Source organism: Siniperca chuatsi, linkage group LG21 (genome assembly GCF_020085105.1).
Source record: "Siniperca chuatsi isolate FFG_IHB_CAS linkage group LG21, ASM2008510v1, whole genome shotgun sequence".
Lineage (NCBI taxonomy): Eukaryota > Metazoa > Chordata > Actinopteri > Centrarchiformes > Sinipercidae > Siniperca > Siniperca chuatsi.
Genome location: NC_058062.1, coordinates 24,014,566 through 24,038,943, shown reverse-complemented (window position 1 = coordinate 24,038,943; position 24,378 = coordinate 24,014,566). Strand labels below are relative to the sequence as shown.

Genomic DNA, 24,378 nt, shown 5'->3' with positions numbered 1-24,378 from the left:
GAGCTGACGGGCGGCTAGCAGACAGCAGACCGTTAGCGGTGACAGCACTGGCATCCCCCACCTGTGTTCTAGCTTTTTTAAACTCTCAAGACCTTAATGCTGGCCCACGCTGGGCCCCCGTCACAAAAGACACTTGGCCGCTGGACCTAACAGCTTTTCTGTGGGAAACCCGGCGCATATTTTATACATACATGTATGTGTATGTATATACGTAACTATATCTTCCTTGTGAATAAAATTTAGTTTCCTTTTTATTTCTTCTTTCACTTCTTTATATAGTGTGTTCTATTTTATTGTTTCTATTCTATTCTAATTTAAATATATATTTAAATATCTGTTTATACATTTTCTGTGCGTGCAGCATGGAGGGAGCTGCAACAGCATTTGATTGTGCAGTCCTGTATTGTATAATGAACCTGAACCTGAATGAATCTGCCATGCCGCCCGTCCTGGCAGAGGTGACAGACAGTGTGTGTGTGTTTTCAAACTGCAGCCAGGAGCCCACTGCGCCCGCCAGCCAAATGTTTCCCATCTGCTGCCATAAGCTACATCCTCTCCTCCCTGCCCCCTGCCTCTCACGGGCGGTTTCCATGGTTACGGCTGAAAACTGATGCCCCACTGTAAAGAAGAGAGAGGAAGCAACAGGATCAATAAGGATTAATGTGGGGCATCACTTTACATTCACTTGGCAACAGAAATGGTGTGTGGTCAGATATAGCAAAATAATAAACAGAATACTATTATAACAATCCAGCCTAGAATTACCCACACAAAACAAAAGCTAAACAACAAAACTGTGGAAACGAATTGATCCGTATCCTTCGCAAATTCAGGTTGGTTTATACTCTTGTTTTTGAACTGCATGGCGAAATACTACAAGCAGCAGAGAAGGAGTGAGTGCAAGGACCGTGACAGGTTAATGACATTTAAGTGTTGTATACGCTGTATAATCTCCAACTTTTTGGACTGCTGTTGTTAGCATGCCTGCCATGCTAGCTCCCACAGTTTATGTTGACAACCTTCCCATGCTATTTTCTGTCCTCTGCTGCTTTGGGCCACACCACGCAAGTACATTTCACATTTTGGTCTGATTGCAGCCTCATGAAGCTGTAGTTGCTAGCCTGGAACAAGTCAGCTTCCTGCAACCACCTACACACTCAGTCTCACAGTCAATCACACAGCCAATCAGAGTGGCTCACCTGCAGCCCGTTAGCCACGGAGCCGCAGCACGAGGGAGGTCCACAATAACAGTTACGATACAAGCTCGGGGTGTGTGCATCAATCATAGCAGCTGCAGGTTTTATTTCAGTTATTTTGTTCATTTGTCTTATCCAGTAGCAAGTTTTAGTTTAGATGCATGCAAAATGCATTCTGAATAATAAGATGAGTAACTACATTTTTTGACTATTCTTTAATTTCGTAATTACCTTGGCTCAGTCAGGCATTCCATTAAACCTTGCACTTTTTAAAATTGATTTAATTATAATACATTTAGTCTATGTATGTTTTGTGAGTCTAAGTAGATGCCACCGTGTCTGAACGCTAAGCCAATGCTAAAATGCATGAAGATGCAGTTCCTGAAAAGGTCACTACGGAAATCTCGGAGTGTATTTAAGTAGCTGAAGAACGCCCAATTTTTCTATAAAATTACAAAGACAATATTAACAAGATTGCAGTGATTCAAGGCTTCCAAATGCCTTTTCAGAAACCTGAACATTGGTGAAGTCACGGGTTGTAGTCACAGTGTCAATGTTTTTTCTGGTCTATATGTATGAGACAGCTTCATTTCCACTGCATGGTACGGCACGGCTCGACTCGCTTGGAACCGTTCTTTTTTGGTTTTCCATTGGCAAAAGTTGTGGCTAGTACCTGGTACCTGGTACTTTTTTGGTATCACCTCGGTCGAGGTTCCAAGCGAGCTGAGCGATACTAAAAGGTGGAGTTAAAACACTGCAGACCACTGATTGGTCAGAGAGAATCGTCACTAGAATAATCCCTTTTTATTTTCACACAAAGATGTGTTAAAACGTGTTTCAATGGATTCATGTGCAATTACAACTTCATGATGAAACATATTTATAAACTATTTCCATTTGTGGAAAACAAGAGAGAAACATTTGTTAATGTAAATTTATTAAAGATTCCATTTTTCCACTTTCACACAAAAAATCATGTAATTAAATCACATTGTCAGATTATTACAAATTAGTCAATTTATGCAAAATGTTTAGTATCTAAATTAAAATGTATTAAATTAAATTTAAACCAATTATCAATTTGAATCACTAAATTCATGTAAAGACATTTATTGTTCAAGGGACTCACATCAATATCATAAAATAGCTTATCTGCCTAACTTTCTAATTCTGCTTTGTACTCGACTCATCTGGATTGTTAAAATGTCCAAAACCTCAAAAACAGTGCATCAATTTACCATATCTATTCTGAAATAATCATTTCCAGACAGAACACATGGCATTGAGAAACATAAAACAGCCAATTGGCAACAATTCAGCAGTTGTATCCAAAGGGCAAAACATATTTACAGTGTAGTGAACATAACATCCAAATACAGCTCACTGGTGTCAAAGCGCGTCATAATATCTAAAGGCAGAGAATCAGAAGTTTCAACCAATGTTATCAGTTCATATTATTTTGTTCTTTGTACTGCATAGGCATAAAAATGCTCATCAAAGTACTCCCAAACATGAGAATTGACTCATTTACTGCCTGTGGCATGATATGAATGACTTCCCCAAACAGAGGCCACACACATCAACACTGTGAGACACAGAGATGGTACTGGTCAAAGAAAGGTCACTTTCAAGGGTTAACCTCAAGTTGTCCAACAAGACATCTGCTTTTTTCAATGACCCCACACTAACAAGATAGGAATTGGTCACATCTGTTTTCTTACATTATCACAATGCTTATAGTGATACATCTGTTGAACCTGAAGTTTAAAAGTCAGTGTCTTTGGCACATTTTTGACAAACGGTTAAATAGATTGTGCTTGGCACCAAAGTTTAGAGGTCCAAACAAAACCATCATTATCGGATAATGCAGCATAAAACGATATTTCGGAATGAGATTTGTGTCATACAGCTGTTTGAAAAGAGTATGGTGCTCTTTTATCAGCTCAAGCTGTCCCATACAGTTGATGGCTTTGACCTTGTAGCTCCACTGCTATCCTCTCTATCAGCTGAACAGAAGACACAGGTGAATATTTGCAAGTGAGGAATTGCACAAATTCTTCAAGGTAAAATACACAGCTCCGAGCTTATGTGTTTTTGTCTTGGAACCCAAAGGATTTGTTGTTTTGAGGTTATCAAAGTAACGTTGTATTTGAGGAGCATCAGGGTACATTTTAAACAACAGGTGTGACGAGAACTGAGAACTATCATCAAAGCAATCATGACATCAGTGCTCTTCTTATTCTAAAGAAAGAGGTCCTGTATTTCCTCATGTGTGAAGAGAAACTTTAAAGTTCCAATGACCGATTTGTACTGACATGTATCTGCTGCCAAAAGTTTCAGTATCAGACCTGTGACCCAGGAAAATTCCTTGTGGTTTAACATGAAAACTGTGTGTCGACGTCTTCGAATATGTGTTTGAACACATACTGTATGCTTCAACAGCCTCACTGTCATGTGGTACATCCAAACAACTCAACAAAGAAGCAGCTGACTCCTGCAAACTGTCTACAGTTCTCTCAAGCAACTTGTTGGCATTCACAATGGTTAAAGGGGCACCAAACTGTATAGGTGCAATCAATTAATTATGGCTATCAGAATAATAACATTAATTAATAAAGTCCTCAGGGGCACCACTCTTCTTAAAGAAGAGAAATGATAGCCAATCAATCAATTTGTAACTCAGATTAATAATTAATTTAACAACTATAACCAAAATTACCATTACCAGCTAGCAGGTTAAAGGATTTGGAGTTCAACAGAAAAATATGGCAAATTATTCACTCTTGTGCAACATTAAAGAAACCAGCATAATTATACACAAGCATTTATTAAAAGATGAACAAAGCAAAAACACACAATATGAAGTCTAACTCTAAATGCACTAAACTACAGAACAAAAGGGTGTGTGTGTGTGTGTGTGTGTGTGTGTGTGTGTGTGTGTGTATGCATGAGAGAGACCCAAAATGGCTGCTTGGGTCCAAAATGGCGTCAAACAAAAGAAGTCTAATTCAAAATGGCAGCTGAGCAGAGTCCGCATGGTTAGACAAAGGAAGAAAATTCAAAATGGCAGCTAGGCTGTCTGAAGACAGTGTGGCTCTGTTAAAGATCAGACCGGAGTGGATGTGTGATCGGTGTAGGACAAACGGTGCCAGGTTAGAAAAGAATGATCGTTGCATACAAAACCCCGTGTCTGTGTGAAACATCACTAACATCAACTTAGAATCTGGCCACCAAAATAACCTAACAGTGAAAAAAATCACCGCAATAAAACAATAAAAGAGAAAATAAATCAAAACATGTAGCGTTACATTAGTTAAACAGTCGTTTGACCCCTTTTATGGACCTGGTGACATCACGGGTCACGGGTCAGACTGACCAATGGTAGCTGGATGCTGGGTCCATGGGGGGTATTCACACCTGGCACTGCTGTCACTTTGAAGCTGACTGTGCCAACTGTGTGAGTTCGTTTGACTCCATAGTTACATGTCTGCAACCGGCACTAATTTCCTCCGTTTGGATGTATGAATTATGTATAAAGAGTGAAAATTGTGGGAATGAGAGCATGTTGAAGAGAAGATTTTGAGAAACAGATCCTCTGCACTCTGACAGTTGGCTCCCTCACTCTAGCTCTGAACGTTCCGCCCAGTACACACTCAGTGTGACTCAGAAAAGGACCGAAAATCTCAGGAATTTTGATATTATAAAGAGTCTGGTCTAGACCTGCTCTATAGGAAAAGTGCAATGAGATAACTTCTGTTATGAATTGGCGCAATATGAATAAAATTGAATTGAACTTCAATTGTGTAAAAGATATGAAAAAATTGAATTAATGTAAGAAAGTCTGAAAGGATTGTGAGCGTTTTAAATTAGAATAAGTAGAAAAAATTGCATTTCTTGCAGAAAATGTGTCGAAATGCTGAAATCTAAAATGATTTTGCAAAACACTGCTGAAAAGAAGTCTGAAATGAAATGCCTGAAAAATCTTAAATGATCTCAAATGCATTGCATTGCACTGCTTAACAACCTGGAAGCTGAACTGCATTAATTAAAGAGGTTAAGAGCTTAAACAAGGTGCTAAAAAAGCTGGAAGCTAAATTGTAATACTGTCAACACTGGAAGTTGAAATGAGTTGGCTGAAAAGGCTGAAAGTTTAACTTAACACTGCACTGAAGTCCTGAAAATTTGTTGAAATGTAAAACTGGCAGAGTTGGAAGCTGACCTGCATTACATATTAATGCTTAAAGCTGAAATACATTGCTAAAGCTGGACAGTTAGCTGTAATACTGTCACTTCTATTACGTTCTTGAAAGCAGAAATGTCCTTCAAGAGCTGAACATTTTGACATCTGAATGGCTTCTGCACAGGAAAGCGTGCAGAGGTAGTAGTCTACCGATACGTGTACAGAAGAAGACATGACTGCAAAGCATTGCTGAAATTGCTGAATTGAACTGAAAATGCACAAATCTGAAATGAATTCTCTGAAAAATCTTACAGCTCAAATGCATTGCAATGCAATGCTGAACAACCTGGAAGCTGAACTGCATTAGCTAAAGAAGCTAAGAGCTGAAATACATTGTTAAAAATGCTTGAAGCCAAACTGTAATACTGTCAAATCTGGAAGCTGAACTCTGAAAGTCTGAATCCAAGTCACGAAGCCTGAAAAACTAGACATAATGTGACCTTTCGAAGAGTGTATGGCCATAAGATTTGGTAAATGTCCACCTCCAGTTCATGTGTATCAGTCCATGGTCAGATCAGGTTAGAGAGGCAGAAAAAGAGACAGAGAGATTTGTAGAAGTAGTGGTAGTAGTAGCAGTAGTAAAGACTGTAGTAGTAGTGCTACTAATAGCTCTGTGCCATTAGTCATTGAAGACAGTAAGGTTATCGTTCAATTTACACTTTCAGTACGCTAACGTCTGTCCAGGTGGGGTGGAAACAGCTCCAACACATGATGACTCAACCCCCGCCCAACCCCACAGCCCCTTTCCTAATCAGCTGCCTTCTGCTGGCATGTAAGTCATCATCTCCACCGTACTATTCTGGCCCTTACTTTGGCTGGGTGGTTAATAACACAAACTCAGAACACATATTTATTATTGCATTACACAGACTTTAAAAAGGCTTAATATTTTAAAAAGTATAAAAGGTATAAAAAAGACAAATACAAGCAAAAATATCCTCAAAGAGCTGTACATTCAGATAGTTGAATGGTTTCTGTAGCTGAAAGGATGCATGAGTTGAAATGATGCAAAAACGGATGGAAGAAGTCAGAATAATAAAGATTTGAATAACAACAGTGGGAATGCCTAATCAGAATTCACACTAATACATATTTAGAAGAACATATGTTTTATGTTCGTTTAAATACCCGTTCCAGGCTACATTTTAGTGAAGTGATCAGCGGCGTTTAGACAAATGCTTTCTTTGAATAAATGCAATCTGAACATGACTGAATACATACCGGTGCAAAACCATGTGTGTTATTGCAGATCTCAGACTGCAATGACTGGCATCAATCAGGGGGAGCAGGTGTGTTAGTAACACTAGAGTAGTGTAACAAGTCTCATCTGACAATGAAAAACAAGATGTAACATTCATCGAAATATAGACATGTGTCAGGGAATAAATGATGTGGAGTGTGCCAAGTTCTGTTGAAAGTTACTGCATTAAGATGAAGTGTCTGTTGTTCCCTCTACACAGCCTACCACTAACATGGAAGGACACAGTCAGCCCTACAGTCACTACTTCAGAGGAAAGCCCCACAAATTCTCAAGGAGTATGTGACTACAGGTATCCTGTCAGTGCCATCGAGGAAGCTCCTTGTGAAGACTTGCATAGGAGATTTGGTGGAGAGGTGTGGTTTGAAAGTATTGCACCTTACCACACTTTGTTAAATCTTTGGCATGAATATTTCACTTCGAATGTTGACGGGCACTGAAGCAACAAAAAAGGTACGTGTGTCACTGTATGAGGATGTGTTTTTGTAATATTTCCCAGTTACCCTCTTAGTGCAGAGAAGCTGGTTGTAGCGAAAAGCATCATCACCACCTTCCCATCCCTGAGTGTCCAAGTAGACGGACAAGGGGAAGGATTTGTAAGTAAAACTATTTTTTTAAAGGTAGGGGAGGTAATGTATTTCAGAAGTCTTTTTGTCTGTCTACCTGCCTGTCTACCTGTCTACCTGCCTGTCTACCTGTCTACCTGTCTACCTGCCTGTCTACCTGTCTACCTGCCTGCCTGCCTGTCTAAGGAAGGGGGTAGGATTTTTTCGGTTGGACACTTTCAAAATTTAGCAGTCTCTTGCTAGTTTCTTCAATGTTACGTACGCTAGCTTTAATAATGTAAATTCCAAAACACAACGTTTATCATGGATTTTCATAGAAATATGATTTATTTGGTGGATTATATACATGCCGAATTTACCTTAACACTTTACAGTTTGGTGAGAAGTCTCCAGATTTCAGTAACATTTAAGGCAAAAACAAAACTAGCGTGAGACCGAAATTTGGCTGTGTGGTGTGGCTCTCACGCTCTCAAGGTAATAATAATTAGCTCAGGACATTTAGAGGCAAATATGGAACAACAGCCAGCCAGTTAACTGACAGCAACTAACCTACATAATTACACATAACAATAATAACCTAACTTACACAAATAATTATACATCTGGAATTTCATCCTGCAAAAATGTTATTTGAATTTGAAATGTGCCTAAAAATGTCCTGTTCAGCGTCCACTTGTACTGAAAGCTACTTTAAGGAGTCGGCTGTTCATTTTTTCCGGTAAATACATTTTGTTTTAAGCCAGTTTTTCACTAAACAAAATTAGCATCCCAATTAATATGACAGTTAACGTGAATTATGGATACACTTTGCTAACCAAGCTAGCTAGCTCCACCCTCTCTTCCAAATATGGTAACATCTGGCTCAAAAAACCAAGATGGTGACGACCAAAATGCTAAACTCAAGGCTTCAAAATGGTAGTCCACAAACCAAAGGGTGTCGTCACGGTGGCTACGTCCACTTCTTTTATACAGTCCATGAGTCTGTATTTTAATTATTGTGTATTTACATTCATTTTATTGCCTTGGTTTACTTTTCACGGTCTAAATTATGGCAGAGTTTTGTGTGGTTATAGTACCAGTCAGGGCCCATAATTGGTAATGCCATACCCATTAGGATAAATCTCTTTTCAAATTTAGTAAAATATACACATGTTGGTCCCAATTAAATTATGAAATATTTGATTTGGTGAAGATTATGATGAGGGTAAGATTGTGAAAAAGAACTGGACGTTTCATTCAGTTTGTATAGTTAATATACAATAGTTAATCAATTTAATTGAGTAAAAACAGGGCCAACACAATTACTGAGCTACTTGTTTTAAGCTCAGGCTGTTGTTGGATTCTGAAAATAACACACAAATTGTGTTAAAGTGTCCAACAAATGTGTGTGTGTGTTAACTGTGTTAAGCTTTTTTGCATTTTTTTCCCACATCTTATGTTGAAATCCACACAAAACGTGTTACATGTGTAACAACACATTTTTTTGTATAATTTTTTTAAAACAACCCTTCTAAGCGTGTACCAAAAGCAAGTTGAGTCAAGCTGAGCAGTACCATGCAGTGGTAATGAGGCTCAAGATTAAAACTACATTTAGCCTCATGTAGCACATCTTCAGATGCTGAGCCGGGGAGATCTGAGCTGTGGTTTGATGAGAGCAGGAGGAGCAGCTCTGCAGTACATTAACATTTCATAAATGAAAATCTTACACAAGGTTCTCAACAGCCATACCTCTTCCTTCACAACAGCAAACAGCCACACACATACAGTATGTATGCACAAATCCCCATTCTACAGTATACAGTGTTTAACAATCATGTAATGAGGCAGGTGGTGTTGTTCTCACGTCTTATTTTAACAGAATAACTTGTGTTGAGACTGTCTTCAGCAGAAGAATGACAGGCTGAGACTTAAACTGACCTATATCTGTGTTTCCCTGACAACGCGCCTCTTTTGGCTGTGTAAATAATGACTGTTGCCGCCGAGAAGCAAAAGTGAAAGTCGCATGACGTTGTAGCACCACAAAACCTCCTAAGCTGTGTTCAGACTGAATGTGAAGTGAATTTTAGAGGCAGTGTGATTATATATAATGGGAAGATGTGAGTTGACACAAATAGTTACAAATCTGCCCTGCTGGGCGCAAATTGCGTTGAAGACATGTCCATGAGAGTTAAAAATGTTTCCACTTGAGCGAAAAATCCTGAGGCTTTATGACGCCAGTGTATAAACACACAGAGACAAGAGGAAAAGGAGAGGGGTCTGGAGAAATATTATAGTATAACTGGAGGTCCTGGCACGTTATGAGATACGTACATGGACAATACTGGACAGGGTTGGTGCATACGTTGCTTAAGCTACAGCTAACAGTCAGGAGGATAAACTGGACACACTGCAAAAACAGTCCAAAGATCAAATTCACATGTGTTATTCAGGCCTTTGCACTTACTGTCAGATTTTGCTATGCAAAAAATAGTAGGAGTTGAAAGTTGAAAATTTTAACTTTATGCAAATGGACAAAATATGTAATGCCTTCTAAGATGACCCATTTTTTCTTTTTTGTAAAGATTTTCTTTTGTTTCTTTTGATTGACGTTTTTGCATAGACAGGTTCCCCATTGCCAATAAAGGTAAGTTTGTATGCAGCACTTGTCCTCCCAGAGGAAAGGAAAGTTCAAAATAAAATCTCTTCTTTGTCCAGCCTATTTCTCCTAGACATAACTAAGCTCCATTTAACATCAACATAAGATTTTGACCATTTTCTCATACTTCTTAAATTCAGCTCCTGATAAATAGCCTTCCTCTTGTCTCAGCCTGATCCTAATTTAAGATCTTAAAATGCTCCTTTTTCTCTCTCACTGCACTGATCATTATTTGACTGAAATAATCAGCTCCTGAGATAACAGTAAGATCCAAAAGAAAGAGCCTGCACAATTTCAGAAATGTGTCTTAGTGATCAACTCTGTAGATTTGATCTGTTCTCAGAGTTGTCTCATTTCTATCAAAAAAGAGAGAGAAAACAAGATCTACATATAACACAAAGCCGCCCACCGGATGTGTTTAGTTTAATAGGATGAGTGATACAAATGAGTTATCATACCTTTTAGCCATTTCTCAGTAGACTAGGTTGCCCTAAAACATCAGTTTTGTCACTCACTATTCTAACGTTAGGTTTCTTTGTTTACACTCCGGGTAACGTTACATTATCTGTGAAATCTCTTGTTTGCACTCCATTTAAACACTGTAGTTAACTCTGTAACAGTTAAGCGTGGGCACAGAAAATAAACTGCCAGTTTCAATCATTTATTCAGTTAATTTTAGCTTAAAAAAGAGGCAACATTCAAGCACTGCTGCTGATTAAAACTGAATTTAAGCCTCAGTATTTTGTTCATGGAGAAGAGTGTTTGCTACATAGACTGTATAAAATGGTTTGCTACAAGTTGTTCCTCTTTTAGACGAAGGAGTGCTGGGTACGGGTGCTGTGGTCAAGCTAACGTTAGCACCTCTGCTTTGAGAGAGACCGCCCCCGCGTGTGTGGAACTGTAGTTCCAGCTGAAGTCGTAGCCACGGTGAAATACATGCTGGTTAAGATGTTACGTTACTGATAGTCAGCCATAACTGTCTATAGGATGTTGTGATGTAGCGCAGCAGCTATCAGTGGGCCCATGTGTCATGTTTACTGCCACAGAGAAGTGAAACTCTCGTTCATGTTACGACAGAGACTCTCCCGTCGGTCACCGCGGACAGATGAGGTTGTTATCAGCTGGCAAGTCTGGCTAAAAAACTTCAAACCAAGCCTCATAACCGCAGTTCAGAGCAGCAGACTGTGTGTGCTGCCACACCGACACTCCTCCCTCAACAGGTATAATACAGATAGAAAATATTCTGGCGCACTGTACAACATATTACAGAAAAGCATCAAAGGAAAGATGTTTTGCATTTCTTAATGTGGCTAAAGAAAGGAAATATTCTCATACCTATTTTATTTTAAACAGAAAAATACAACCGTGACGTTACACCTTCTGAATTCATGTTTCTCACCGAACTAAGACCAGCTAAATTGTCTCGTTAACTCATCGTAAAACACACTTCATTCAAACTCGACAGAAACAAAATGAAACTCACCAAAACTGTCTTGGTTGGTCTTTCCACTGTTCCAACAATCGCCAACTCTTATAGTTAGGGCTGGCTTTGGTGAGTCATGAACCATCCCTTAGTTATCCTGCTATAGGCCTAGACTGTTGGGAGACTTCCCATGATGCACCTCTTTACTCTCCTCTCCACCTGTATGCATTTTTATCCCATTACTGCATGTTACTAACTCGACATCTTCTCTCTCCTGTAGTTTTGTGCTTTCTCGTCTCTCTCCTCTCTCCTTCTGTCGCTTTCAGCAGGTATTTCTGCCTCCAGAGCTGCAGAGTCTGGATCTGTGGTTGTGGGCCACCTGCTGCCCCTGTGTTCCTGCTCGACAACTGATACTACAATTGTTATTATTAGTCTTATTACTATAATTATCATTATTATTCGTATCACTATAATCCCTATTATTATTACTTTTTTAATATTAATATTGCCACTACCATTACTATTTTAAAAATCTAGGTGGAATTTGCATTGTGCTTCCCCCTTTTTTCCCTTGCCTCTTAAAAAGAAGTTTTTCCTTGCTACTTGTTGCCAAGTGCTTGCTCATGCTGGGATTTGTTGTGTCTCTGTAATTAATATTATAAAGAGTACGGTTTAGACCTGCTCTATAGGAAAAGTGCAATGAGATAACTTCTGTTATGAATTAAATAAATAAATAATATAATATAAATAAAATTGAATTGAATTGAATTGAATTGGTTTGGTTTGGTCGAAAAAATCCTTACAGTTAATTCACAGATTCACAGATGTGAAAATATTCTGGCTCTACAGCTGTTTCTCCAGCTGCCTCTCTGCCGCAGGTATGATTTGCTGCTGTTTGGGGTGGACAGGACAGCTAGCACATATGATAAATTGGAATAGATACAGAGAAGATTAGCTGACAGGACAGAAGAGCAGTCACAGCCTCACACCTCCACATCATTCCTCTTAGGTGTGAACTGATGTGTGTGGAGGAAGAAAAGAGAAAGGGGTGAGAAGCTTCTTTCAGTAAACTTAGAAGTAGTGAATGTCCTCAATTGTTTTTTTTTTTCACAGAGGATTCACCGCTGCCAGGGCCCAGTGAACCACAGATCGCATCACCTCTGCCTGCCACCAGGTCACCACCAGCCCCTCCACCACAGCCATCATCACCAGCCCGGCCAGTCAGGAGGTCCCGTGCCCTGCTCCGCTGTCTTGGAAGACAGACAAAGACCTGGACACAGCTCCCCTGTCTCCAGGTTTTAACCACCTCGGACACCAGGGCCACAGCTCAGCTCCACCTCCACATATACACCCCTCGACCTGGTCAAACTTTTCTTTCCTGTACAAACCGTACAAATACTGTGTCAAAACACAGACAAGCAGGCTGTTAAACGACTAGCACAGGGAAAGAAGTACGAATGGACAGACTTGAACACGGGAGTACAGTGGGCTGCTTCTGTACATGGCCATGGTGAATCTCGACAGCATTGCAGATTACTGGAGGCTGAATCACCTTTTGTCTTTGCCACTTCCATCACAGATCATGCCACGGGACAGATACAGAGCAACCTGACGAGGATGTCCATAACGACAGAAAAAAGGGCAGAGCTGACCAAAACTCTTCCGACTAAAACCCCTGATGGACACCATCAAGAATACGTGCAAAACATTTTATCATCCCCACAGACGTGGCTGTGGATGAAAGAATGGTCGCCTCAAAGGCTAAAACTGGGATGACACAGTACATGAAGGCAAAACCCACAAAGTGGGGATTCAAACTGTTTGTCTTAGCTGACTCAAGGAAAGGCTGCATGGGAATTTTCCATTTACACCGGGAAAAGTGACATCCCCAAGAAAGAGGGGTGATGGTGATGAGAGAGGAAGAGCAGGTACTGCCCGCTGTACCCAGGATAGGATCAGCGTTATGTCCCTGTGCTGTTCAACACAAACTAAAACTGACCTGATCCAACTGAAACAATGTAATGTCCACAGAGATATATATGTTCTTTGGTAATTACAGTGGCACCTATTAGCTCAATTCAACAACACAAGCATCTAGCATCATTATAGTGTGATAATATTTTATTGTATAACGCACATTTTCCTTATGTTTTAACCTCTTTGAGACCCATTTCTATCATTCAAATCCAAAATGATGCAAACTCAAACATAAAGATGAAATAAAGGTGTATATAATCACAGAGAAAGGGACAGGCAGTGAATACAGAGCCTGAGCGAGAACAGAGTAGATGGTGTCTGTAGTGTGAATTTCCATTAACTTGAACATTTTAATAAACATTGTCAACATTCATTTTCAAATGTTTCGTGATCATAGGATCAAGTTGAGCAAGTTGAGTTTTCGTACTTCGGTATTTCTAAAACCCTGCATACGGGACTGGTTGCCGGTTGATGTTTTGGGACACTCACAGGTTCACATTTCTCACTACCTGTAAGGCTATGCATATAGTCTTGGTTAGCATTATCACTGCTACAAGCTGCTGTTTCTCACTATTATTCCATGTGTTATGTTAGCTCGCCAGAACAGACAGGCTAAGACAGGCGTGTGGTAGTTTTGAAAAAACAAGAAGTGCTGCATACAAACTTTTACACAGTATTTTGACTGGTTTTCAGCAAATTGTTTCATTTCTAAATACTGAGACAATGCATAATTAAGCTATCATGACATTGTGCCCATGTGTTTTCTAAACCCTGCTGCACGCGCATCCTGGTTTGCTTGTCAATGGGAAACCTGTCTAGTGCAGTGCTCAAAGGCAAACTCCCATTCTGAGGCCAGTGACTTGGTTAAGGGCAAGAGCATAGTAGCACAGAATAGAATAATAAAATGGATACTATTCTGACCATTTCAACTGAAGCAACTCACAAATCTATTACTCCTATGTGCAGTGTGTGTGTAGAGCCTAAAGGCAGCTGCAGTCGCAGAGAGGGAGAGAGGTCAAAACATCTCTCTGCAGATAACTCCCACTCTTACAGCCCACAAACTCTCTCTCACACACGCACATTCCACCCACACAGCGCTTGTGTCTTTTGTCTATCTATCCAGCTCTTCCTCTATATCTCCCTCTCAATTTTCAACTCAATTCACTCAGCTCTACTGACTTTTTTTTTGCAGAAGCACACACACAGTGTCAGCCAAGGGCAGATCAGAGCAGGGCCATATGGCTTCATCACATGGTTGTTTCATTTATTAATGAAAAGTCTGCATTACCCACAACCCCCTGCGGTCAAACACAAAACCCAACTGCCTCATCATCATAGTGTGTGCAGTGATGGCATCCATGTGGACCACATAGTAATAGTGAGAATGCAAACATCAGTGTTATTTCTAAGAAAACACAATATTTAAGGAAATTAAAAAACACAAAGAAGTAAGTAAACACTTGTGTTTTAAGGTTCAGATGGAGCAGCGTTAAAACTGTCAAACCACAGAATGATCCAGAAAGGTAGAGCGATGCAAGGAACAGAGAAATAAGAGCTTAATTCTTCAAGCAAATATGCAAATATAATTTTCATTAATTTTACGACCTCCACCAAACAAGTAATGTTTTCAGTTCTGCTTCTGTTTGGCTGTTAGCAAGATTTCTCAGAAACGATTAAATGGATTTTGGAAGAATTAGTTAAAAAGGTTGGAGCTAGCAGCCTTAGATTAAGGCCTCAGCATGCTTCAAACAAACTATATCTGAAGGCCAAACAGTTTTTATCTATTCCTGAATGACCACACTCGAAGGCGGGGTGGAAAGCCTGCCTTCATATCCTCCGCCTGGCTAGATCCCACTGCCTCCACAATCTCTCTCCAGCACAAATTTGTAGTACAAATATGGATAATGGCGCTCACTTTCAGACTGTTAGACAATCAGACAAGCACTTTGTTTTAAGCATACTGAGACCTTTAGTCCATGTCCTGATAATTTTATTGTTTATTTTGCCCTGCTTTAGGCTACATAATATGTACATGTAACTGATAGATCACAAATCTAGCTATTGCTGTTGAAACAACCTACCATTACAACTGCATTACAAAAGTGGGAAGAGGGCAAATGTAGTATATGTGATAACCTGACAATAATAATGTGATGGAATGAATTCAGTGTTTGTCAGCACCTCAATACCTATGCACAGCTGCTAGTAGATTAGCTTTAATAAGATTCAATCGCAACTACTACAGTAACATGACATTCATTTGCACAAGAAGTTTGTGTACAGAAATTAAGTAATTCCAGATCACAAATTAACTCTGGAAATTAATTTGAGAGCACATATTCCTAATTTATGCACACAAGTTATTCATTCTCATGGTAAACCACCAGGCGTTGGCACATTTCATCTCCTGATCAATTTAGTCCACTGGGTTAAATATTATTAGACATTAGATATTTATATATTTGAACAGTCTTTCATCTGATTTTGTCCAAACGTCACCAAATACAAAAGCATTTGGTTGACCTTAAAAATGTAAATGTGTTTTGTACTGTTTACTGAGGCAAACTGTTTTATGCAGCCTACATAAACTGCCATTAGTCTGAGTGATCCTGCAAAATCTGATAGCATTTCACATTGATAAGGCACTCTTGATGTAAATGGTCATAATTCAGTGGTCATGAGTCTCACTCACATTTTGTACAGTTTATCCTTAAAAATCTTTAAGAAAGGGGAGCGGGCGGTGGTGCGCAGATCCACAGTGAGCAGTTAGCTGCAAATCAGAGAGAGACAAAAGGAGAAGAAGACTTAAAATAAGGGTGACAGAGACACAGAGAGATGAGAGAGGTAATTAGAATAACTGAGGAGGATAGAATATGACATGGAAAGAGAGAATCAAAGAAGAGGGAGAAAAAAGGGGAAAAGAGTGAGGGAGGTACTGTAAAGAAAAAGAGGTCTTTACAAGAACTTTCTGTACTACTACTGTAGTCATGACCTTTTCAGCATGTAACACACACATGTGACATATTTATTTCCCTTAGCATCACAAATCCTTCAAAAACATCTGAAGTGTGTTAAAACCTGTTCTTATTGACCTAGGCCTACTACTTGGCATTACACTAGCACTTTTTAGAAGACTAATGTGACTTTCCTCTTCTAGTGGAACCCCAATGGCTCCAGACAACATATTGGGTTTCAGGGTAGGTTTGGGTAATTTTGTTGTGGAAAGCTTTAGGCTTGGGTCTGGTTCAGGTTTGGACTGTACCAGTTGCGTTCAGTCGGGTTGGGTCTTAAAGACATTGGGTTTGCGTCACAGTTTCAGGCACAGGATTCTATTCACCTTATATATGCTTCCTTTAGGCAATATTATTAGGAAACACTCCATAAACTTTCATTGTTATGTGGATGATACCCAATTATATCTCTCTAAACCTCTCTCTCAAAACCTCTTTCACTCTCTCTCTCTCTCTCTCTCTCTCTCTCTCTCTCTCAAAACCTCAAAACGGCAGCAGCAGATGGCCAACCACCATTGAGTCTGGTTCTGCTCAAGGTTTTTGCCGCTAAAAGACAGTGGCAAGAAAAAACTTTTCTTCCCACTGTCACTTGCTCATGGTGGGATTGGTTGGGTCTCTGTAAATAATATTATAAAGAGTACGGTCTAGACCTGCTCTATAGGAAACGTGCAATTAGATAAATTCTGCTATGAATGGACGCTATGTAAATAAAATTTAATTGAATTGAATATCTACTGATTGGAAGGAAGGGACCTCTGAGTTATCTCTGATCAGGATTTATCCTTTAACATTCACTCCTCTTCCTAAAAGAGGGACCAAAACTACATCACTCAGATTTGTGTCCTTATTTTACAGTATGTATTTGTAGTCAGGTCTTGGCGCATTGTAGTGTTGTAGGTCATCCTCTGCCCTCTCCTCCCACACATGTACACACAAATACCAACTTAAAACATGCTCTCCAAACCCCTTTATCTCTCTCTACCTTCTCCAACAAACAGTACAACTGTCTATCACATGTAAAACAAAGCTCTCTGCTACTCTCGGCCCTACTGGATTTTATCCAGCTGAGCAGCCCACCCACCTCCAGCTAGTTTTAGTTTTTCAGATGGAGAGGAAAGTGTAGTAAGGAGAAATGACGGTTAAGGTAATTAGTTTCAGTCAGCCTCTTTAAAACCAAGAATTATGCAGACAGATTTGGGGGATAAGAGAAAGCCAAAAAGTCTTCTGTTCAGTGCTATTATGATTCTTTTAGACATCTGATGGAGAGTGGTACAGAAGCTGAGGTATTTAATATCAATTTCAGTTATAAAGTGATAAAACAAGCAGTCAAATGGCAGGGCCTGTGTTCGAACATGTTTGTATTTTTCAAATGCACTTAAAGAGTAAGAAAAGATTGTTTGCACCTAAGCCTGGCAGTTGCATAACAAATCTTCTATTAACATCTTGTGCACATGGGTCCCTTGAAGTGAGGTCCACTCAACTGGACATCATATAGATCATCAATTCAATTCAATTCAATTTTATTTATAACAGAAGTTATCTCATTGCACTTTTCCTATCGAGCAGGTCTAGACTGGACTCTTGACCAAATAACTGGCTAGTAGGCTAATTCAGGTAAATTAATTAAAGCAACTAATGTTAATATTAATACAGCGCTCCTGGTCTTTATTCTGAGTTTTTATCTGAATTCTCAGAGTTTTTATCAAGTTTAGTCCTTAAAACAGATAAAGTGGTTATTGTAGGTGATTTCAATATTCATGTGGACGTTGAAAATGATAGCCGTAGTACTGTGTTTATCTCATTATTAGATTCAATTGACTTTTGTCAGAGTGTACATGAAGCCAATCACTGTTTTGACCACACCCTCGACCTTGTTCTGGTGTATGGCATTGAAATTGAACATTTAATGGTCTTTCCACAGAATCCTTCTTTATCGGACCATTATTTAATAACTTTTGAACTGCTATTACTGGACTACACACCATTAGGCAAAAATTCTTACTCTAGATGTCTATCTGATATTGCTGTGGCTAGATTCAAGGAAGCGATCCCATCTGCATTTAATTCTATGTTATGTCTCAATATAACAGAGGACTCTTATGCAAATCGCAGCCCCTCCCAAATTGATCATCTAGTTGATAGTGCTGCGAATGACACTTGATTCTATCGCCCCTCTAAAAAAGAAGATAATAAAACAAAGAAGGTTAGCTCCATGGTATAACCCCCACACCCGCAAATTAAAGCAAACATCATGAAAACTTGAAAGGAAATGGCGTTCCAAAAACCTGGAAGAATATCGTTTAGTCTGGCAAGATATTCTTAAAACATATAGGAAGGCCCTCCGTAATCCCAGAGCGGCTTACTACTCATCATTAATAGAGGAAAATAAAAACAACCCCAGGTTTCTTTTCAGCACTGTAGCCAGGCTGACAGAGAATCACAGCGCTATTGAGCCATGTATTCCTATAGCCCTCAGTAGTAACGACTTCATGAGCTTCTTTAATGATAAAATTCTAAACTATTAGAGAAAAAATTCATCAAGTCCTGCCTTTAACCGGTGCCGACTTGTCTTCAAACACAGGAACCTTGGAAACAGCTGTAGAGCCTGATGTGTGTTTTGGCTGCTTTGCTCCTGACAACCTTCTTTAGCTGACTTTGACGATTAATTCATCTAAGCCATCAACCTGTCTCTTAGACCCCATTCCAACTAGGCTGCTTAAAGATGTTTTACCCTTAATTAGCACTTCTTTACTGGATATGATCAATCTGTCTTTATTAACAGGCTATGTACCACAATCCTTTAAAGTAGCTGTAATTAAATCGCTTCTTAAAAAGCCCACTCTTGATCCAGGGGTTTTAGAGTGCATCATAGCACAAAGACAGCACTGGTGAAAATTACAAATGACCTTTTAATTGCATCAGACAATGGACTTGTCTCTGTACTTGTCTTGTTAGATCTTAGTGCTGTGTTCGACACCATTGACCATCACATCTATTACAGAGACTGGAACATGTAATTGGCATTAAAGGAACCGCACTAAGCTGGTTTAAATCCTATCTATCAGATCGATCTCAGTTTGTACATGTTAACGGTGAGTCCTCCGTGCACGCCAAAGTTAGTCACGGAGTTCCACAAGGTTCTGTGCTTGGACCGATTCTATTCACCTTATATATGCTTCCTCTAGGCAGTATTATTAGGAACTTTCATTGCTATGCAGATGATACCCATCTGGCTTGATCGATCAAGCCAGATGAAACTAACCAGTTAACTAAACTTCAAGCATGCCTTAAGGACATAAAAACCTGGATGACCTGCAACTTTCTGATGTTAAACTCTAACAAAACTGAAGTTATTGTACTTGGTCCCAAAGACCTCGGAGACAAATTATCTAAAGATATAGTATACTCTAGATGGCATTGCCTTGGCCTCCAGCAGCATCGGAAGGAACCTCGGCGTTATCTCTGATCAGGATTTATCCTTTAACTCCCACATGAAACTTCAAGGACTGCCTTCTTTCACCTATGTAATATTGCAAAAATCAGGCATATCCTGTCTCAAAATGATGCCGAAAAATTGGTGCATGCATTTGTTACTTCTAGGCTGGACTACTGCAATTCCTTATTACCCGGCTGTCCCTTAAGACTCTCCAGTTGATCCAGAATGCTGCGGCACGTGTACTGACAAAAACTAGGAAAAGAGATCATATCTCTCCAATATTAGCTTCTCTGCACTCGCTCCCTGTAAAATCCAGAAAAGAATTTAAAATCCTTCTCCTCACCTACAAAGCTCTTAATGGTCTGGCACCATCGTATCTTAAAGATCTCATAACACCATATTATCCGACTAGAACACTGCACTCCCAGGTTGCAGGGTTACTTGTGGTTCCTAGAGTCTCCAGAAGCAGAATGGGAGCCAGAGCCTTCAGTTATCAAGCTCCTCTTCTGTGGAATCAGGTCCCAGTTTGGGTTCGGGAGGCAGACACCATCTCCACATTTAAGAGTAGGCTAAAGACTTTCCTTTTTGATAAAGCTATTAATAATTAGGGCTGGCTTGGGTGAGTCCTGAACCATCCCTTAGTTATGCTGCTATAGGCCTAGACTGCCAGGAGACTTCACATGATGCGCCTCTTTCCTCTCTCCTTCTCTCCCTCTCCATCTGTTTGCATTTTTATCCCATTACTGCATGTTACTAACTCGACATCTTCTCTCTCCCGTTGTTCTGTGCTTTCTCGTTTCTCTCCTCTCTCCTTCTGTCGCTTTCAGCAGGTATTTCTGCCTCTGGAGCTGCAGAGTCTGGATCTGTGGTTGTGGGCCGCCTGCTGCACCCGTGTTCCTGCTCGACAACTGCTACTACAGTAGTTGTTATTGGCTCTGTTACTAATACTGACATTATTTTTCCTATAGCTGTCATTCCTATTATTACTAATTTATTAATATTAACACTACAATTACAAAAAAAAAATCCTCTCTCAAAACCTAACACGGCAGCGGCGGATGGCCGCCCACCATTGAGTCTGGTTCTGTCCAAGGTTTCTGCCTGTTAAAAGGAAGTTTTTTCTTGCCACTGTCACCAAGTGCTTGCTCATGGTGGGATTTGTTGGGTCTCTGTAATTAATATTATAAAGAGTACGGTCTGGACCTGCTCTATAGGAAAAGCGCAATGAGATAACTTCTGTTATGAATTGGCGCTATATAAATAAAATTGAATTGAAAATTGAATTAACATGTGATTACTAGCCATTGCTAACAGTTACTAGAGTTTTGCAAGGACCTAAAGCGAAGACCCGTAATCCGACCCCAAATCAACCTGACGGTTACTGCCAAATTTGAGACCTGAACTCAACCAGAAACTCAAAGCTACTGTATATATTTTGTCAAATTGTAACGTAATTTACAATTAACAGTCAGAGAATGAGAGTGAAATTACGTATTACATTTAAAGAAAAACAAACCTGAACCCAACCCGATCCTGAACAATGCAACCAAATCACCCGAAACAGACACTTTATTGACATTACGCCTGTCACTTTTTCAAAATATCAAGTTTTAACTAATTAGAACTAAGATGCAATTATTCAAATTATATTAAATGCAAACCACACTGTAGAATTAATGTTGTTATGTTAATTTGCGGCACCACCATTGCCTCGTTTGAGTGACAAGCTAACATTACTGGAAGGCAGTTGCACTTAACAGTCAGCAAACAGCCTCACCTTTATCCACAATTTGTACGTCTATGAATCCAAAATGCTTCCACACATTATTTCTCAGATTTCAGGTGTCATGATTATCTGTTCAGCACAGCTATTGGTTTTCTCCTTTAGCATTAGCAAAGATAAGAAAAACAGCCTGGTTTACTGATAGGACAAGGGGGCATGGAATGGGTCTGACGGACAGCGTATTTTACAAACACCCCCCACTTAAGTCCAAGGTACATGCTTAGATGCAGTTAATTTTAAAAGTGAACAAATCATTCTAGATGTTGATATGGTAGTTTGAAACAGTGACAGGCCGAGGCAGGAAGCTGGATTTGGGTTGGATAGCAGAACTTCTCTAACCAAGTTAAATGCTATTTACTGAAGAGCTGTCTGACATTTTGTGGGGGAAAACTGTCTGTTGTCTTACCCATGGTGCAATAAAAAGACAAATATCAATTTCATCTCTCAAGTTAAAAGACAAAACTATGCATTCCAACAACTACAAATATCTCTTTTGCATGCAGTTTGTTTATTCAACATGAACTCTAAATTTAAAAGCAAGACATTGTGGTTTTAGTGAGGACTACACCTGGGAGCTGACCGCCAACCTAAGCCACTGCCATCAACAAAGCAAAAGAGAACTGCTGGCTGCATGCTGATGAACAGATGGAATATTTTGTTCAGTTTAAGGATTCTGGATACAGTGGTCTGTTGCTGAGGCATTCAGAAAACCTGACGCTTAACGTTAGCTGTGTGGTTAAATGTTGCCTCTCAGGTGTCGGTCAGAGGTGACGGTCGGTTCTCTGAAGTGAAAAAACATTTTGTCCCCCCCCCCGGTGATTCAGACAGCGTCATCACATGAGCGGCTACTGCGGCTGCTGGCATGCACGCGCTCGGTTCCTACAGACTGTATGAGTGTTGGGAACATGCTCATCTTTTCCTCGTCGGCAGCCCGTTGATATGTTTTCCTCTTCACATTCTTTCAGTAATGCACATGTAGGTGATATTTGTCTGGTATCCTTCTAATATTCATCCCCGCGTCACGGCTGCCCCCGCGACATTATCCACCGCTGCGCATCCAAAACATCCAGCCAACCCGCTTGGACATACTGAGACCTTGTCCTCACCTGAAACCGAGGCTTTCAAGAGAGACAGCCGGTGGAGCTGGTCTACTTACGTCTCTGTAGAAAAGCCGTGACGCTGACGGTGCTGACGGTGCTGATGGTGCTCAGGAGGGTCGACATGACTGGAGTCTGACATCAGCAGTGGAGGCTGCCGTGTGTGTAGACCTCCCCCTTTTTGTCCATACAACGAGAAGGGGAGGGTGAGAGAATAGATGAAGACTTTTATTTTCTGTACTGAACCTTCGTTTTAAAGGAGACATACACAGAGGAACAGAGCTTACAGTTCTCTTTCAAATCATAGCCGACGTTGTATTGGTCTTTTTTCAGGATATATATATAGCAAAAATAAATATTTATGGATTTCTTTAGATCATCTTTATTTTCTCCAGTCAGAAGCATGTGACTAGAGATTTTATCAATATCCTTTCCTGCACAGGAAATGATTAGATTCTGGTGACAAAGTCAACTATGCAAAATCGAATGTTCTATATCTTAGCCAGTCTGAAAGAGATAACCTACCCAAATGTATAAAACTCCATAATTCACTACAATTGTAGTTCTATGGGATTCAAATCATTTCAGAATGGGCTAAACTCCCCATCTCCTTAACTGTCCAAATTAATATTATCAAGATGAATATGGTGCCTAAATTTCTTTATCTCATACAGACTATTCGTCTGCCCCCTCCATCTCATCTCCATCCATCCATTTTCTTCCGCTTATCCGGGGCCGGGTCGCAGCGGCAGAAGGTCCAGCCGTCCCACTCCCCAGCAGTGTTTTCCAGCTCCTCCCGGGCATCCCGAGGCGTTCCCAGGCCATATGAGACATAAAATCCCTCCAGCCAGTTCTCGGTCTACCCCGGGGTCTGCTACCAGTTGGACGTGCCCGGAAAACCTCCAATGGGAGGCCCAGGAGGCATCCTGGTCAGATGCCTGGACCACCTCAACTGGCTCCCTTCCAGGATGTGAAGGAGCAGCGGCTCTACTCCGAGCTCCCTCCGGATGTCGGGCTCCTTACCCTGTCTCTAATGCTGAGCCCAGCCCCCCTACGGAGGAAACTCATTTCGGCCGCTTGTATCCACAATGTCATTCTTTCGGCCACTACCCAAAGCGCATGACCGTACAGTAGGTGAGGGGTGGAATGCAGAGTGACTGGTAAATCAAAGCTTTGGCTTCTGGCTCAGCTCCCTGTTGGAGGAAGAGTTTACGGCACAGTTTTCTTCTAACGAGCAACAAATGACCCTGTGAGAAAGTGAAACTGTGTTAAATAAAGGCCAAATAAATGTATTGTCCTCTGAGCGCTCTGTGTTTTGTCTGACTATTATAAAGGCTATGTCCAATATAATATGGCATGAAATTGGTCTAATTACAGCCTGTGTTGTGTTGTTAAATGTGGTGTCTAATCACAGCATCATTTGGTAGTGAGAGTAGAATAGTGTCTAACTGTAGCAGATTGTGGATCTGATATGTAGTTGTATTTGATTTATTTAGACTCTGATCTTGTAGAACGGGTGTCTAATTGTGTATTCTGATCTCCTATTTGGTTTCTAATTAGAGTATAATTTGGTATAAAGTATAGTTTACTTTGGGTCTAATACGGCATTATATGCGGTCTCTAATCACAGCATAATTTAGGTGTATGGTGTCTAATTAGGGTATAACTGTGTTCGTTTACTGTCTAATAAAGAACATATTATTTCTAGTTTCGGTCAAATTTGATACAAAGTGCGACCCACACTCACTGTCTGACA

At 40.1% G+C, this 24,378-nt stretch overlaps 1 protein-coding gene across 9 annotated transcripts in view; it reads right to left on the bottom strand.

Moving 5' to 3' along the window:
- LOC122869546 (TANK-binding kinase 1-binding protein 1-like) overlaps positions 1-22,937 on the bottom strand; it is a 41,530-nt gene extending 18,593 nt beyond the window's left edge. For 2 of the 9 annotated variants that reach the window (XM_044182677.1, XM_044182678.1), the window contains exon 1: positions 22,682-22,918. In XM_044182677.1, the coding sequence (XP_044038612.1) occupies positions 22,682-22,764 (83 nt within the window). In that variant the 5' untranslated portion in view covers positions 22,765-22,918. Of the gene's footprint in view, positions 1-15,987; positions 16,085-22,631 lie in introns of those variants that run through there. The other 7 variants (XM_044182682.1, XM_044182686.1, XM_044182680.1 and 4 more) reach the window with 7 other exon arrangements.
- Between the last annotated feature and the right edge of the window lie 1,441 nt (positions 22,938-24,378).